Below are 18,979 nucleotides of genomic sequence, written 5' to 3'. Positions count from 1 at the left end.
ATGGTTAAGATTAACAGTGAAAAACATCAGAAGAATATACTGTTGGGAAGATTAGAAAACAGAACTTTGGGACGTTACTGGGGACAAACGCTCAGTATAATGTTCATTGTTAAATGTGATTTTGTTTGATTTCCTTGTAAAACAGATTGGTGTCCAGATTTCCCCACTCCAAACAGGAGACCAACACTGGTGTGGTGTGGAGCCGAGTGACGCCGCTACACTTCTCTTTACTGGAGAACGCCCAGCTGACCTTTTCTGTTTCGTCCGCCTGGCTGCCCCACCAGCTGCCCATTCCTACTGCATGTATGAGTCCACAATCAGCGCCGTGCCACAGAGATAGAGCGCGCCGTGCCAGAGTGGGAGAGATAGAGAGCGCCGTGCCAGAGTGGGAGAGATAGAGAGCGCCGTGCCAGAGTGGGAGAGATAGAGAGCGCCGTGCCAGAGTGGGAGAGATAGAGAGCGCCGTGCCAGAGTGGGAGAGATAGAGAGCGCCGTGCCAGAGTGGGAGAGAGATAGAGCGCGCCGTGCCAGAGTGGGAGAGAGATAGAGCGCGCCGTGCCAGAGTGGGAGAGAGATAGAGCGCGCCGTGCCAGAGTGGGGAGAGAGATAGAGCGCGCCGTGCCAGAGTGGGAGAGAGATAGAGCGCGCCGTGCCAGAGTGGGAGAGAGATAGAGCGCGCCGTGCCAGAGTGGGAGAGAGATAGAGCGCGCCGTGCCAGAGTGGGAGAGATAGAGCGCGCGCCGTGCCAGAGTGGGAGAGATAGAGCGCGCGCCGTGCCAGAGTGGGAGAGATAGAGCGCGCGCCGTGCCAGAGTGGGAGAGAGATAGAGCGCGCCGTGCCAGAGTGGGAGAGAGATAGAGCGCGCGCCGTGCCAGAGTGGGAGAGATAGAGCGCGCGCCGTGCCAGAGTTGGGAGAGATAGAGCGCGCGCAGTGCCAGAGTGGGAGAGAGATAGAGCGCGCGCCGTGCCAGAGTGGGAGAGATAGATAGAGCGCGCGCCGTTGCCAGAGTGGGAGAGATAGAGCGCGCGCCGTGCCAGGAGTGGGAGAGATAGAGCGCGCGCCGTGCCAGAGTGGGAGAGATAGAGCGCGCGCCGTGCCAGAAGTGGGAGAGATAGAGCGCGCCGTTGCCAGAGTGGAGAGATTAGAGCGCGCGACGTGCCAGAGTGGGAGAGATAGAGCGCGCGCCGTGCCAGAGTGGGGAGGAGATTGGAGAAGATAGAGCGCGCGCCGTGCCAGAGTGGGAGAGATAGAGCGCGCCGTGCCAGAGTGGGAGAGAGAGAGATAGAGCGCGCCGTGCCAGAGTGGGAGAGATAGAGCGCGCGCCGTGCCAGAGTGGGAGAGATAGAGCGCGCGCCGTGCCAGAGTGGGAGAGATAGAGCGCGCGCCGTGCCAGAGTGGGAGAGATAGAGCGCGCCGTGCCAGAGTGGGAGAGATAGAGCGCGCCGTGCCAGAGTGGGAGAGATAGAGAGCGCCGTGCCACAGGGAGAGATGGAGCGCCGTGCCACAGGGAGAGGGAGCGCCGTGCCACAGGCCGAGAGAGTGCCGAGGGAGCGCGGTGCCACAGGGAGAGGGAGCGCGGTGCCACAGGGAGAGGGAGCGCGGTGCCACAGGGAGAGGGAGCACGGTGCCACAGGCCGAGAGAGTGCCGAGGGAGCGTGGTGCCACAGGGAGAGGGAGTGCGGTGCCACAGGGAGAGGGAGTGCGGTGCCACAGGGAGAGGGAGTGCGGTGCCACAGGGAGAGGGAGTGCGGTGCCACAGGGAGAGGGAGAGGGAGTGCGGTGCCACAGGGAGAGGGAGAGGGAGCGCGGTGCCACAGGGAGAGGGAGTGCCGAGGGAGCACGGTGCCACAGGGAGAGGGAGTGCCGAGGGAGCGCGGTGGCACAGGGAGAGGGAGCGCGGTGGCACAGGGAGAGGGAGCGCGGTGGCACAGGGAGAGGGAGCGCGGTGCCACAGGGAGAGGGAGCGTGGTGCCACAGGCCGAGAGAGTGCCGAGGGAGCGCGGTGCCACAGGGCGAGGGAGCGCGGTGCCACAGGGCGAGGGAGCGCGGTGCCACAGGCCGAGAGAGCTCCGTGGGAGCGCGGTGCCACAGGGAGAGGGAGCGCGGTGCCACAGGGAGAGGGAGCGCGGTGCCACAGGGAGAGGGAGCGCGGTGCCACAGGCCGAGAGAGCTCCGTGGGAGCGCGGTGCCACAGGGAGAGGGAGCGCGGTGCCACAGGGAAAGGGAGCGCCGTGGGAGCGCGGTGATATTAGTTGTTACATTTATGTGTAATTATAATTTTCATTTTGTTTTTGTTTTTGTTTTTATGTTTTCTTTGTTCACCCTTTGCCTGTGTTGTAGTGAGCAAAACGGTGCAGGACTTGATTCAGGAGATTTTTTCTCTTCTGGATGTTCATGACAGCAGTGTGAATTACCTCATGAAGCTCTGTGACACTGAGGAGTTCCTCAAAAAGTAAGATCTTCAGCACCAACACTCACTGTTCTTTTGTTGTAGGAGTTTTTACGTATCTTTCTCCAATTTTCTTTCCTCCAGTGATGAGATGTTAGGGATGCATGAACGTGTTCAGACCTGTCTGAAGTTTTCTCAGGAGGTTTCCGTGAGAATAATACACATGTCCATGGTGAAGACCTCGTTCTCAAGACAAGTAAGTCAGCTCCCATGTGTCACAGCGGGTGAAAGGTGATTAATCATCTACAAAAGGGATGGGCCAAGTGTACCGCGTTCAGGGCGCTTTTTCAACTGGTTGGTGGATTACAGTTTAAAAAGGTCCACAGGCCCTTCCCTGGTCCAGTCCTCTTTGCTTCTGAGACTTTGCTCAGTTTCAGACACGTGTTTCTGGACGTTTTTTTTTTCTTGATATTAAGGATGTTTTGTATGAACACAGTTTTATAACAATTTAATGGTAAAATTCACAATTCACTTTGCCACCTAAGTGACCACCTAACACATGTAGTATGGTTAAAGCTATTATAAAAAAAAAAAAAACAACTAGTACATAATATTGCTATGGTATGGTAAGCTTATAAGATTGCTATGGTATGTAAGCTTTAAAGCAGCTTTTGGCAATTTTTTTTAAAGGAGGAAGACGACAAACAGCCTTTTAATTTAAATCAACTACTGGGCCCTATGTGTGTCTTTAATACATCCAGGTAAAAAAAAACAACACATTACATATTTTTTTGTTGCCATATTGTTGTGCACCATGACCTAATAAGTAACTGCGTTGCTGTCCAGGTTGGGTCTGCAGGAAAGATTAAGGTGCTACAGCAAAGAGGTTAACCAGATATTCAGGAATCAGGTTTGTGTTGAAAAGGCTCCCCCCACCACCAGCATAACCAGCATATTACATAAACTTCTTAATGAGGGGATTAATGATGTTTTCTGATTCTCTCACCCTGCTGTAGTAAATGCTAAGTATCCCAGTATTTCATTCTTTAAATGGATCAAGCAAATTTTATCTGATTTGATAAGAAGAAAGAAACAGACAGAACTCTGAGTGCACATACAAAAGTAACTCCGCCCCTTCCCCAGTGCTGGCTGAACGTGAGCCGCGTCGTAGTGGAGGTGCGTGCTATCTGTGGCTTGCTCTGCGGAATCTCAACCATGGAGCTAGAGGAGGCCATTGGTAATCTGAAACGGATAAAGCCCACAATGCTGGTATGGCTTGCTGTCCGTATCCATATTCCTTATGAAGAACAGAAATACTGCATGCTGTAACAATAACATTGATTGTAAAAGTGATGCAAAGAACTATTTTTTTTATTTATTTTTCTAGAGCACATCCGAAATGTATGAGTGTGAGACAGGTATGATTGCAACCAACCAGTCATTTTTATTTTGGAGTATGAATAAGCAGATGGTTCTGCTCAGGCTTGAGAAGGTGAATCTGCTGTGTTGTCCTGTTGATTTGCTGGAAAGTCAGAAATCTTTAGTAAAAGCCCTCTGTTCTTCATTATATTTTTCCACAGCCATAGTCATCCTCCACCAGGCCCTGGAGAAGCTGCTGCAGATTTTCTTTGACAACTTCAACTCTGAGTTCAGAGTGCAGAGTACCAATCCCAGTCCCCCCATCATGGATGTGGAGCAAAACACTGACACGCTGAGCCTCAACCTGGCATCTCTGTACAGACTGGAGCAGTGTTGGGTGACGAGGTACCCTATGAGCCTGGCATCTTTAATCACCTTAACACTAGAAGTCCCAGAGAGTTGTCATTTGACATTTCTACCTAGAAAAACCCACAGGACAGTCGATGGGCTGGAAGACTTTTAACTAATATCCTTTATCACCTGTGAACAGATGCTTTTGTCATGTAAACAAGGCGGGGGACATGCTGAGCCACTTCAAGGACACTTTGATATCTTAGGGAGAAATTGTTTGACCTGGCACATGGCTCTTTTTCCAGGGCTAGGTGTGGAGGGTTGTGTCCAAAGCAATTGTTCATTTCTTGCCTTCTTCGCAGGCATATGAGAGCTAGCCAACTCTCGTGCAAGCTCCACCAGGAAGTCCACCCGTCTTTCCTGCTTCCCAGTGCATGCTTGATATAGCACATGTGCATTCAATGCTGCTATGTCAATCATATTATAGAACACGGCAACTTTTAGCTACTCAAGGTGTCCTCGGAATTTGCATACAAGAAAGGTGCACAAAAGGACACCTTTGACTGTACATTTGAGAACAGTTCAGCCTGGAGCGCTGCGCTTTGTGTTTCTTGTATGTAATATAAATGCATTGCTAATTGCTTTCTCGGCTGTTTCCAGTTTTGATTCCTTCAGCCTGCAGTGCTCTCTGACGTATGCAGGCAGGAAACTGTGTGACACAGTGGCTGCTGAGAACATCAGCACCAGCCTGGTGCTCGGCACCAAGATCCGCTGCAACAGGCTGTGAGAACACAATTCATGCTTCAGATCATGGGCAGCATCCAGCGGGTTCCATGCTGAACTTTTTTTGTCTCTGTTTTTAGGGTGACATTCCCAAAACTTGTTAAAGATCTCCCATATGAATCCATGCTCACCTTCCTGCTGATGGGCTCCAAGCAGGGAAAGGGCCAAGAGCTGCTGTGCTGGGCTGTCCTGCCACTCTACAACAATATGTAACTTCGCTGATTGCCCTCAGTTGCATTGTTGTCCTGTGTCCGGTTTTGCTTAGTAGCTCTGTGTCCACCAGTAACTGGTTCTTCTAAGTAAACCACATTTTTAAAGATGAAATTCTTGTATTATGTCTGAATTAAGTACTTTTTTTTTTTTTGGCAGGACTCTGGTCAGTGGGTCAATTCTGCTTAGCATGTCCATGTTAGCAGAGCTGAACAGTCCACCAACCCCTGCCCTCTACGAAATCCACAGGCAGGCAGTGGGAGTCATCTTGCAGGTGAGAGACAGGCATTTACAATCACTATTTACCTGGAGATCACAATAGGAACAGACACTTAATTGTCTTCATTCATGGAGATGCTTTACTTTACTTTACTTTACTTTACTTTATTTGGCAGACGCTTTTATCCAAAGCGACTTACAATGGGAAGACACCAGCAATTCTCGTTCGAGATGCTTAGAATTCACCATGTGCATCCAAAAAGTATTCACATGACTTATTCCAAAATGGATTCAATACATTTTTTTCTTTAGAATTCTACATACAACACCCTGTAATGACAACGGGAAAAATAAAAAAAACTGAGAAAGCAAGTGTGCATAAGTATTTACAGGCTTTTCTCCAAACTGAGGTCAAGTGCATCCTGTTTCCCCTGATCATCCTTGCAGCTTAATTGAAGTGCACATGTGATTGGACCTGATATATAAGCTCCCACAATTGCCAGTTCATGTCAGAGCACAAACCATGCATGAAGTCAAAGGAATTGTCTGTAGACCTCCAAGGATTGTCTTGAGGCACAAATCTGGGGAAGGTTACAGAAAAATTTCTGAAAGTCCCAATAAGCACAGTGGCCTCCATAATCCATAAGTGGAAGAAGTTCAAAACCACCAGGACGCTTATAAGAAAGCTGGCCGCCCACTTAAACTGAGCAATCAGAGAAGGGCCTTAGTCAGGTAGGTGACCAAGAACCAGATGGTCACTCTGTCAGAGCTCCAGAGGTCTTTTGTGGACAGGAGATCCTTCTAGAAGAACAACCATCTCTGCATCAATCCACCTATCATGCCTGTATGTCCTGGAGTGGCCCAGCCAGATCCCAGACTTGAATCCGATTTGAACAGCTATGGAGAGATCTTAAAATGGCAGTGCACCACACTTCCCATCCAACCTGAGCTGATGCAAACTGGCCAAGGATAAGCTTGTGGCATCATATACAAAAAGACATGGCTATAATTGCTGCCAAAGGGTCATCAACAAAGTATTGCGCAAAGGTTTTTTTTTTAAAAAAAAATTTTATTAAAAAAATTTGCTAAATCCTCAAGAACTTTTCAGTTTGTAATTATAACTGTAATTATGTAATTATAATGTAATTATAAAGTAAAATAATTATAACAAAGTATTGCGCAAAGTTTTTTTTCATTTATATATATATATATATATGTGTATGTATGTATGTGTGTGTGTGTTGTGTGGGTGTGTGTGTGTGTGTGTTGTGTTGTATATATATATATATATATATATATATATATATATATTATATATCTATATATAAAACTTTGCGCAATACTTTGTTATAATTATGTGGGAATACTTTCTGGATGCACTGTACATAGCCTGTGCTAAGTGAATAACAAACATCCATGATTTTGCATAATGATGGCTTGTATTTTTATTTGTCTAATGGCTGGTGGTTATTGGGAAATTATGTGAAACAGGTCTACTGAGTTTAACAGTGAATGAAGCAATGGTCATTTTAGCTTAAAAAGATCTGTATAACAGCTTGAAGGGTCAACCTCTTAACTTTTACTATTGCACCATCAGGTGGACTTCCCAAATTGAAACAGTGAGAAATATGAGAAGCCCATTGGCCTGCCCCCACTCCATCCTGTTCAATCAACCTATGAGGAGCTACAGAGAAAGTTAGAAGATATTTCTCAGATGTGCTGTCTGCATTTGTGAGTAATAATAGCCTTGAATAATAACAAGCCTCTTCCCCTGATATCAGTCATGATTCAGTTTAAATATAAAATTTTTTCTATTGCATCATATTTTTTTGCATCATGCCCGAGGATATCGCCTCCACTTATGATTTTATACTCTGGCATAACACATTCTCTTCCTACACAGTCTAACGGACAACGAAAAGTCCTTGCTCTGGACAAAGAGGCATGAGTGCAGTGAGAAGAACACCTACATACACCTGGTCCTGGGCAGCGCCCCTGAGTGGACACTGCAGGAGCTGACCGAGATCTACACCTTGCTGGAGAGCTGGCCTCTTCAGAAACCTGAGGAGGCTCTATTCCTGCTGACTGAGAGGTCCGCCATGGTAGACTCACTGTCCGTTAATAGGTGGAAAACTCATCGTAACCACTCATTTTACTTTATAAAGTATTAATTTGATAAAAATACGCAAAACAAGCAAACATTCACTTCAGAATTCACTTTCAAATGGTCTGAACTGCCAGCTCAGTTGTGGTCTATTTGTAACGTTTGTCAATTATTTTCCTTTAATATTGAATTAGAATAGTCTTGCATTGCATTGCAGCTTCCCAGATCAAACCGTGCGAAAGACAGCAGTGCAGTACTTTGAGCGAGAGTCAGAGGTGTTGCTGGAGGAGTTCCTGCCTCAGCTGGTGCAGGTATTATTAAAAGAAGTTCCATCGGTCTCTACAGCATAATTCATATACCTGTTGTTTACTGTGATGCTGATGCTCATTATAGAACCTGGAAGTACTCTGAGCAGGCGAATGTCTTCTGATTTACAGGCTCTGAAGATGGAGTGGGAGTTGGATGGGCCTTTGGTTATGATGTTATTAAAGACCTCGCTATGTAACATACGCATCGCTCAACAGCTCTACTGGTGAGTTTAGCATCAAATTTGACAATTTTTAAAAAATACCAAATGTATAACAAAATACACTGTATAACAGCAGTGGTGGCCTAGCGGTTAAGGAAGCGGTCTCATGATCAGAAGGTTGCCAAGGTGCCACTGAGCAAAGCATCATCCCCACACACTACTCCCCAGTTGCCTGCCCACTGCTCACCAAGGGTGATTGGTTAAAAACAGAGGACCCATTTAGTTGTGTCACCGTGTTCTGTGCTGCAGTGCATCACAATGGCAATCACTTCATTTTCACTAAAAAAAGTAGTTGGACCAATAATTGTTCCCTGTGGTACACACCGTTTTCAGTTTCATTGCATTAACAGGAATTCCTGCCAAAGGAACCTTTGACCAATCCACATAGAGCATGTAAAGCTCAGAGCCAGAACCAAGAGCCTCGCCATGCCACTGTGTTGCAATAGTTTACCCGAATCAGACTGAAATAAATGAGGCTGAATCAGAATATAATTTTTACATCAAACAAAGTAATGTCTGTGTCAACCACACCACCCTGTCATTGCATTCACACCAGTGCTGCATGTTTTGCCACTACTCCCTGTGTCTTAACAATATACAGTATAACCTGATGGCAGAGCTGTAAATCTTGATAGCCAGGGTTGGGTCAGGTCAAATAGAGCTTGCGTGGGTAAATTATCGATCAGCAAACACAAACCTTCAGTCTATAGTACCTATCCTTTCCATATGATTCACTTCTTGTACATTTGTTTTGGGGTCTGATTCTGTCAGGCTTGTGCCAGTACGTGCATAACTTTTTAGACCCAATTACAGCTATACCTGAGAGTGCTTATATACTGTATGTATGTGCATACCTCTTACAGGCTGCTGGTTGATGCCCTTGGAGATGCCCACTACCGGAGCTGGTACAGTAAGGTGTTGGCCGCGCTGAAGCACTGCTGTGGCCAGCTGCTGAGACAGGAGTTGGAGCGAGAGAGTCACCTGGTGACCCTGCTCACCCAGGTGGCAGACAGGATTCGCAGCGCTGACAAGAACAGGAGGAAGGTCCGCTATTATTTCAACGTCTGCATAGCTTGAATTAGTCTAAATGACAGTTGACTGTGAAGACTACTCTGAAGACTACTGTGAATAAATTATAAATACATTAGTGTTTTATCCATTCAACAGTTTCAACATCGGGCCTTATGTGAAATTAGATTGCAGACATGTTGAAAAGGTCTCTTTACTCACTTTATACTGTAATGTGTAAGAATTTTGAAAGGGTGGCATGGTGGCTGCCAAGGTTGTGACATCGAATCCTGGCTTAGACAGTGTGTGGAGTCTGTTTGAGTGAGTGTGTGAAGGAAATTGTTTGTTGTATGAGCCCTGCCCTGCGACAGAAGTGTGAGAAAGTGCAGTTGGGGATATTTTATTTAAAAATTAGTGTTCCGATCTGTACGTTCTAAAGAATAAAAAATGGTTCAATAAAACCATCAAAGCCTTTAGAAGGATTATATTGTTCTCTCTTATTCATTCTGATGACTGTCCTCTGATGACTAGCCTAACCGTCTTCATTTGGCAGGATGTGCTGACGAGAGAAAAGCTCCAGCTCAACAATTTCTTTGAAGGAGGAGTGAACTGTCGGCTGCCTCTGGATCCGGCATTTTTTGTGACTGGGATAGATGTGGATGTAAGATGCAACAGTCACTCTATTCACTGGGTGACGAAGGTGTTCGTTATTTATTCAGAATTTATTAAACAGTGTGTAGTAATGAGCAAATTCTGTCCCTTAGGCCTGTACGTTTCACAACTCTAATGCAGCTCCTCTGGAGATCTCCTTCATCACGGCAGATGATCTGGGCAGAAATATCAGAGTCATTTGCAAGGTTCTGTATCTTCATATTAGCTTTCTTTGGTTTGCTTACTTTATAATATGAAATTTCATACAATGAGTTAAAATGGCCCATAAAACCAGTGAAAAACATACAGACTGTTAACAAAAACACCAAGACCCTGAGCTGCCCTCTTCCCTGCGGCTCCTTTCCCTAAGTCAGTCTCCAGTCGCCGGTCTTTCACGGAGCAGGTTCATGAGTTCGGGCCACACCCTCATAGAGATAAGTGGCAGAACTTTGAACTGTGTGGAGGCCTTTGGAAGGTGGTTAAGAGGTTCAGAACAGAATGCCGGTAAAGTGAGAAGCTACAATCCAACCCAATGTAAATGGCTTTATTGATTGGTTTATTGATGATGACATCATCTGTTTGAATATTGTGGACATCATGTAAAACCCACCTGCTGGATCTTGTAGTTTGTGTAATATTTATGTATGTATGTATTTATTTGACTATTTTCAATTTGTATTATTTCGTATTCAAATTGTTTTATTGTTTCAGGGCTTTACTTTTTTTCTTTACGGGATTAGACAAAGTGACTGTACTATTGTGATTTTTACTTTATCCATAGACTGGAGATAACTTGAAGCAGGACATGCTGGTGCTGCAGATTGTTCGAGTGATGGACTGGATGTGGCTCCAGGAGGGTTTGGACATGCGTATGGTCACCTACAGGTGCCTCTCCACCGGACAGAACCAGGGTGATTGTGCAGGAATCTCATGCCCAAACACAGAGATAAGAAGCTGCAGTAATGAACATGAAGTGCAATTTACATTTGTTAATTTGCTTTTACTGTAGGCAAATTTATTAGAATTAGATTCTGTATGAGGACTAAGGTTTCTGTATGAACAGGATTTTAATTATCAACTGTGGTATGGAAAGAATGCGAACTTCCTTGCGGGTAAATCAGGAAATGGAGCCAAACCCCCAGAACCTTCTTTTTGAATAAAAGCTTGTCCTGTTGATACTTTATATGTCGGAAGTAATGGTTTCCTGCTAAAGATTCCAGACAGTAAATACTTCTCTCTCTCTCTCTCACTCTCTCACACTCGGAAAGGAGCGTTAATAACACCTTGGGTTCATCGAAGGTTGATTCTTACCAAGGGAGATGTTTCTCCACGTTAATCAACTTTCACTACTGTTGAAAAGTTGAGTCATTTTGACGTTTTTTATGAGGTTTGAATAGGACATTCTACAAAATAAGAAAACGTATTGACAACGTTTGAAATAACTGATTCACCAGTTAGGGTTTAATTAGTGCAACTAAACGTATGTTATTGTAAAAGTGACAGCAGTTTCAAGATTGTAAACCCTAATGAAAATCAATAGTTACTGACAATGGGTCTGTCTGTATTTCTGCAGATATTCCACATACTAACAGCTTAACTGACAGTCACTTATAACATGAACAATGTCTGGACAGAATTTCTGAACAATACAGTGTTATTGAAGACATTTCTAAATTACCCTAAAGGCAGCGTATGTATCTGGAAGCATGGAAAGTAAATGAGTAATTAATGCAGAATTAGGAGATGACCAGATTTAATGATTAAGAAAGCCTGGTGGTAGGCCTAGCGGATAAGGGAGTGGACCCGTTATTGGAAGGTTGCGGGTTCGAATCCCGAAACGCCAAGGTGCACTGAAGTCCCCTCCTGGGCGCCTTTTGTGGCTGCCCACTGCCCAGTAAGGGTGATACATGTAGAGGACACATTTTGCTGTGATACCCAGCAGACCACAACAACCAAACAATGACAACAACAATCACTTCCACTCGATTTTATATTCAAACATGATGGAAAAGTAGGAGTCTTTATTCATGTATGATTCATTTCTGAAATGCTGTTGTTAATGTTGTTGTTGTGAACCCTGTTGTGTGTATGTGTGTCTCAGGCCTGATTGAGGTGGTGCCAGAGGCAGTGACCTTGGCTAGTATCCATCAGAAGTGGGGTTTAGGTGGAGCGCTGAGAGAGGACACGCTGGAGAAATGGTTCCACATGAAAAACAAGACAAAGGAAGATTACGAGGAGGTGTTGAACACACTGACATATTGCTATATATGGGAGTTGCCGTGGTTTTGGTGTTTATGTGTGTTTATTCCACAGGCGGTGATGAACTTCATTCACTCCTGTGCCGGCTGGTGTGTAGCCACCTTTGTGCTGGGAATCTGTGACCGCCACAACGACAACATCATGCTGAAACACACCGGCCACATGTTTCACATCGACTTTGGCAAGATCTTGGGGAACGCGCAGAAGTTTGCCAACATTAAAAGGCACAAATCAGTGGGGGAATTCCGCTCTGCCGTGCTTTCTGTTTTGTCTGTAGTACAAATGTGACTGCAATGAACTTCATCATTAGTCATAACTTTAAACTGTAATGCAACATGCAGTCTGACCACACAGCTTCTTTCTCTTCATGAACTTCTGATAAATCATTCTTTGTCCTCCACTGTTCTCTGTGGTGGCAGGGACCGGACTCCGTTCATCTTCTCCTCTGAGATGCAGCACTTCATCACCGGCGGGGGGGAGAACCCACAGCGCTTCCATTGCTTTGTGGAGCTGTGCTGTGAGGCATTTAACTGCCTGCGAAAGAGAACTGCACTGATGCTCAGTCTGCTTCAACTGGTATGGAAGATTCTCACTTACTGTACATGTACAAGAATTAAATTATGAAGACACTTACATTTTGTTTATATGTTCATATTTGTGTCCATTTTACAATTCGTCTGGTGGGTTTCTGTGTTTGTGTTTAGATGTTGGGGGCAGGTATGCCTCAGATGAAAGACCTTCAAGACCTGCAGTACGTGCACAACAACTTGAGGCCTCATGATTCTGACCTGGAGGCCACTGCATACTTCACCCAGTAGGTCTGCTGCACCACACCACCCTCACCTTGGTCCCTGCTTTTACTCTCAGGCTTGATTGTTGTCATTCATGTTACTTGATGTGATGAGTATCAGAATTACCCCTGAGGAATAGCTTTCTAATTAAATTGTGTTCAGTTGATTTGTCCTTCAATACAGGGGTAAATGAAGGAGTAAAAGCCTAATTAAAATGATAGTAATTACAGAAGAGAAAGATCACCCCAAAGGTGGATTCGCTGTCATGGTAAAATTTACTCATGTTCCACCAGCTTTTAGTGTCCTCGGTGTCATAGAGTTCTTTTATTTTTTTACTGGATTGTTGTGTCCACACAATCATGGATTACAGTTACATAACTGCAGAAAAAATGCCCTCTGCTGGGGTGTAGAAATGTATTTCCACTCACACGGTGTGTTACTGTCCTAAGAACTTTGGTTATCAAAGATGAACCCTACAGACAAACCAAACATCCTTCTTAAAAAATTAACTCAAAAACTAAATGTAGCTCTAAATTGTAAATGTAATACAAGTGTCCGGTTCATGATTTAAATAAGCTATGTTTTATAAAACATGAAAACATCACACTAGTCAGCAATGTGTTCTGTTTTACTGGGGGTTACCACACTGGATGCAAATTCACTTTCTTCTCCACTACCAGGAAGATCAAAGAGAGCATGGATAGCTTTCCTGTCAAACTCAACTTCCTCATCCACAACATGGTGCAAATTCCAGGCAAGAAGCCAGCGACTGGCACCATACGATCCAAGGCCATGTCCTCCAGCTCCAACATCCAGAAGGTGGTCATTCAGAAGTACACCACCAAGGGAAGGGATGTGGTGAGCCAAAATTAAATTCCTCCTGGCCGGCGGTTTGATGTCCAATACTGACAAGGAGTTACTAGAGCACTGCACAGGTCATGCACAAAAATCCATGCGTGTCTCCAGTAATTCTGCTCAGAAACTAGTTCTGTTTACTTTCAGACAGTCTCACAGATGGGCACGCCCACCAACGTCATTTCTCTACTGAATGCAGGGTCATGTGACACCGTATCAGTCAAATGGAACTTTTTTTTATTTCTCATTCCAACCAGATGTATGAGCTGAAGGTGACCATTGAGGATGGGTTTCTGATCAGTGAGAAGACATTTGGACAGTTCGAGATGATCCATAAAAGGCTTCAGAAGCACTTTATAGAGTCAAGTCTTCCTCAGTGAGTTATTTAAGTTATTAAGCTGACATTATTTTGACCACCCCGGTGAACAGTGATTACTTATGTCACTGCTTCAAAACTTCACAGGGCACCACTGCGACAAATAAGCTTTGATAAGTCTAAACATAAACATTATTTAAACAAAATTTCTTCAATAAACATACAATTTTTATGTAATATGGGCATGACTACAATTTCTTATTCTTAGGACCCTGCCCCAACTCTAACTAAGATAATAGTAATTCAGACGATACCAGGGTATGGTATTAATTTCCTGTTATGTTCTTTTCCAGACAGTGTAGTAATATTCACTACATGAGTTGTAGTGGACAAATGTAAAAGTATGAAACTGGTTTTAATGAAAATTTATTTATTTAAATAAAACTAATTTTTTTTTTTTAAGTATTATATTAAACATTCATTATGTAATAATTTCTCGAATGTCCACATACTACCCTAATAACTATGTGAACTGACTGACTTGTTGATCATTAGCTGTGTGATGAGAGGACATTGCCTACCGCTTCCCAGAGACTCTTATTTTGGAGACTGTTGCTTATCTCCCTTCCTGATTCTGCTGTCAGGTTCCCCAGCTGGTACAAGGTGTCTTTCACTCCTGGGAGGAAAATGATGCTGTTGAACAAATATCTGAAGGAGCTGTTTGAAGGGACCTGTAAAGGCGTATGTTTTTGCTTAATTCACCTTTTAAGATGTTTGATAAGACAAAATTAATACTGTTTCCTCCACGACCATGTTCCTTAATGCATGTTCTCTTGTCATCAGAACGAGTTTGTCTGTAGCCTGTTTCTTGATGATCCTAGAACAGCCGTGACAGGTGTGTACTGAAATCCACAACAGGCCGCGTTCACAGTGGCCCTCAATAATGACTAGGACAAAATCTTCATCATTGGTTGGAGGGTGGACAAAAAAACATGAAAGACATTTTAAGGAATCAATGAGCAAACCACAATTATACATAAATCATTGATTCTTCATGTTACTAAATCATGTTTTAAAAATGCTATTTAAACTACTTCCTTTTTTTGTGTAAGACCTGTTATGCACTACCTGTTTTGTTCTATTTATGAGAATGACTGACTGAAAGTATCATGTTCCTTCTGTACTAAAAAACTGGTCCATCTCCATTCCCTAGTACGTCTCATATTTGCATGGCTAAGATGGGTAAAATAACAGATGCATGACTCAAACAGAGCAGGCTTTTAATGAGAAAAGAGAACAAAGCCCATATACAAGGAGACCGGGAGGGAACAAAACATATGAATAATAAGTCTGACCCGAGGAGGCTTCCACAATCGAGTTGGTTCTACAGCTAAATACTGTCTTTTTAATGCTGGGTAGACCTGGTTGTACTGAACTCCATTTTGTTTCCAGACCCTGCTTCCCCATCCAAACCCCAGATCCAGCTCTTCATGTCCTACAGAGAAAACCGGCTGTCAGTGATGATCAAGCACCTCCAGAATGTTGTAAGTCCCTGTGCTTCTGCATAAAAAGAATCCTGGAAATAGCTTCAATGACAACATGAAGCAAGACTCTCAAATGCTGTAAAGATCTGCAGGATCAGGGTGAGGGACACATGCCTAGGATGAAGTGAAGTTTAACTTACTGTGGATGGAAGTGATCTACACTAATAATAAAGTGAAGTGATTGTCACATGTGATACACAGCAGCACAGCACACGGTGCACAGTGAAATTTGTCCTCTGCATTTAACCCATCACCCTGAGTGAGCAGTGGGCAGCCATGACCGGCGCCCGGGGAGCAGTGTGTGGGGACGGTGCTTTGCTCACTGGCACCTCAGTGGCACCTTGGCGGATCGGGATTCGAACCGGCAACCTTCTGATTACGGGGTCGCTTCCTTAACCGTTAGGCCACCACTGCCCCCACTGGCCTTTGTTACCATAGGTTTATAAACAAGTAAAGTATAAGTAATTCAAATTCTGGTTAATTGTAGTGACTAACATTTGTTGGTCTCTTGACAGTATAAAGAACTTGAGAGGTGTCCCTTTCATCCAGAGAAATCATGGACATCCATAATGTCCATGATTTCCGCCATGAAGTGCAATGCTACTCAATAAGCTTGAGGCCTGTTCACTTGTGTAAGGTTGAAGGCATCCTCAGAATCCTCCAAATTAGTTACAAAGTGACTTAAGGACAACAAAGTCAAGGTATTGAAGTGGCCATCACAAAGCTCTGGTCCTAGTATCATTGTGTCCCTGAGCAAGACACTTAACATTGAATGTCTCCAGGGGAGCTTTTTCTTTACTGCTTGACAGTAAAACTGTAAATGTCGATGATGCTAATTTCAATGTTTCTACATGTTTCCAAGTGTGTTCGTTACATGATGACCGTGGAATGTTCTCACAAGTTTTCTTACATCTGAGATGCCATTATTAATTCACACTTTTTTGCTGGTTTTCCACGCTCAGAGGCTGCCTAATGGCTCCAATCCTGATGCCTATGTGATCACACGTCTCAGACCAGATCCACAAAACCTCTCCAAGAAAAAGACCAAAGTGGTGCGCAACAACAACAATCCCACCTTCAATGAACTGGTACGGGTCTCTGTACTTCCTGTATGTACCATGCATCCTCAGAACCAGCCTGAGCACAGAACCTTGAGCAGCAGCTTATACTGCAAACTATGAGCAGGTTCTTTTAACTGAGGTGCCTGTCTTCATAGACTTGAGTTTGGATCTCACAATGTCACTGCTGGACTGATGTGCCCCCTCCTCTTCGCTCCCAGATTGAGTACTGTAACGTCTTCACCATTCACAACCGCGTTCTGGAAGTGACTGTGAAGAGCAAGAAGGCTTTTGTGGCAGCGACCAACATAGTGCTGCGAGACCAGCGGATGGACGCGGAGCAGTGGTTCCCGCTGGGAAACTGTGATATCTGAGGACAGGCAAGCAGGCGGACTGATGGATGAATCCATGCTCCATGGCCACCAGAGGGCGGCCCTGCCAGCTCACAGAGCGGGGACTGTTTAAAATGGGTTATCTGAACCTACTTCATTTTTTAAAAAATGTCTTTACTACACTGAAATGTAAATACTTTATGTACAGTAATAATATTTATAATTGTTAAATGCATGACACTGCAGTTAAAGTTTATCTCTTTATATCTTATAAAGTATTTACAATAATGTACAGTAAATAATTGGAAGAATAGTATAAGTAGAAAATGAATTTACATTTATGAATCAGGTTCTACTGCTGCTGAATAGAGATAAAGTGAAAGAGAGAGTGAACTCTACACCTGCCAATACACAACCTGTGGTCTGCATAAAAACAGCTGCCTCTGTGTTGATGGATAATGAAGGAAACATACTGTATTTGTACTGTATAAACTATATTTACAATATTTTAGAATTCTTGTATTCATTGTATTCACATTTTTTACCTAATTTGTGTGTGTCAGTGAGAGAACTCACCCAACTTTGAGGCTGTAATTACCTGGGGGGGGGGATCTACATTTGAGAAGATATTTTGTGCATTTCATCCCATGGTGGGGTGTGGAATGAAGGGAATTACAACGGGGCACAATCCAGACTGTAGTTCTCTTTCTCTTAGACCAGAAGCATTTGACGGAGGAAGGTTACACACACAAACACACAATTATTCACACCCCTTCACTTTTTCCACATGATGTTAACTTACATTTATAAAAAATGTCAGAAATGGAAGAAGTTTGGAACCATCGGTACCCTCCTTAGATCTGTCCGCCTGACCAAACTGAGTAATTGGGGAAGAAGAACCCAATGGTCACTAATCAGACCTTTGTGGTAAAGTAGTCAAGCGGAAGCCACTCCTCACTAAAAAAAACACATGGACTGGTCTGACCTTTGGTCTCTGAATGGTCTAATGCACTAAAATGTATCTTTTTACAAACATCCTCATATTCCATACACATATTCAGGGTGACACATCAGCCACATCTATATAAACATGTTGGCAGTTTTGTATAGTGTTCCCAGAAAGTGTGAGCATTTATATTTTTAACATTGTGCTTCGTTACTGTCCATCAAAAGCATGTGAAATTTTAGCACAATGTTGTCAAGAACTTTGTTTTGAAGCCCTGATAAGGACTTTATCATATGTTGAACCGTGACTTATTGCTGACATTTTGAACATGATGTAAGTGTTTTTTCTTCTTATGGAAAGACAGTTTAACCTTCCACTTCTCTTGAAAATTCCCTGTGGAGCCGACGTGCTGCCTGCCCCGCTGGTTCCGACATTTAAGACCTGAGAACAAAATTCAATAACGTTTCAAGGCCTTAATTTACAAATACAAAAGTCTTTTTCAAATTGTTAAGACCCTGTGGGTACCCTGTATCTTACTATTGCACAGTATGCTGTCACTGAACACGTCAAGGTCTGGGTGGTGAATGAATACTGAAACAGTCCTGCATCTGCTGAGAAGCTCCATCTGGCCAATATTTAAGCCTGTTTGTGCTGATAGGAGTAATTGTCCTCTGCTCCTGTGACAGTGGCACAGGTTTGGTCGCAGTGTAGCCCTGTTCAATGTTCGAGGCCAGGGAGGCATCAGGGTGCGGTGATCATGAACGATAAACTCTCGAAGGAGACCCATGGTTCTGCATCTAACAGTGACATATTTCAGGTTCTAGTGACAGTCTAGTAACTGTCTACAGTTACTGAGTTTGTACATCTGTTTTTATTTAGGAAAATGCACAGCCGCCCTCCTATGCTCTTAACAGAGTCACTGCTCCTGTCGTGGTGCGGTGCAGTAAATGCACATGTACTCTCAACACCAAAGTGAAGCGCAGCGAGCCGCCACCTCCACCTTTCTGGATCTTGGAATGGGCTAAAGAAGACATAGTGGTTCAACTCTGCCAACTGCTCAGCAAAAAAAATATGAGACATTTCACAGAAAAGGCATTCTCTAGTCAAAGATAACCAAATATGAGAGTGTGCAACTTTTTGCTAGAGCTGTGTATATACTGTCATATTTATTTCATAATGAACTGCCATATCTCATTGTGTGAATTAACTCTCTCACCAATGTCTCTACATTCACTCGGATTAGTTTCCAGCAGGGATGGCCTATTTTCAGGCCT

The 18,979-nt window shown here is 44.1% G+C and overlaps 1 protein-coding gene across 1 annotated transcript; it reads left to right on the top strand.

Annotated features, from left to right (window-relative positions):
- The first annotated feature begins 35 nt into the window (after nucleotides 1-35).
- LOC114794891 (phosphatidylinositol 4-phosphate 3-kinase C2 domain-containing subunit gamma-like) lies at nucleotides 36-17,265 on the top strand. The gene is given in 30 exon segments (XM_028987725.1): nucleotides 36-303; nucleotides 2,342-2,453; nucleotides 2,535-2,646; nucleotides 3,081-3,151; nucleotides 3,237-3,300; nucleotides 3,534-3,659; nucleotides 3,778-3,808; nucleotides 3,971-4,154; nucleotides 4,761-4,883; nucleotides 4,964-5,092; nucleotides 5,253-5,367; nucleotides 6,910-7,043; nucleotides 7,216-7,404; nucleotides 7,634-7,727; nucleotides 7,854-7,948; nucleotides 8,809-8,989; nucleotides 9,507-9,614; nucleotides 9,718-9,810; nucleotides 10,386-10,515; nucleotides 11,706-11,842; nucleotides 11,918-12,087; nucleotides 12,283-12,439; nucleotides 12,568-12,677; nucleotides 13,335-13,512; nucleotides 13,767-13,885; nucleotides 14,470-14,566; nucleotides 14,669-14,720; nucleotides 15,278-15,369; nucleotides 16,332-16,457; nucleotides 16,649-17,265. Coding segments are annotated over 29 exon segments (3,405 nt in total). The 5' UTR covers nucleotides 36-303; nucleotides 2,342-2,418; the 3' UTR covers nucleotides 16,802-17,265.
- Nucleotides 17,266-18,979: the final 1,714 nt, after the last annotated feature.

The sequence above is a fragment of the Denticeps clupeoides genome, chromosome 7 (assembly GCF_900700375.1).
Source record: "Denticeps clupeoides chromosome 7, fDenClu1.1, whole genome shotgun sequence".
Taxonomy (NCBI): Eukaryota; Metazoa; Chordata; class Actinopteri; order Clupeiformes; family Denticipitidae; genus Denticeps; species Denticeps clupeoides.
Note: the sequence above shows the minus strand (reverse complement) of the source record. Positions and strands in the feature narration are given on the sequence as shown.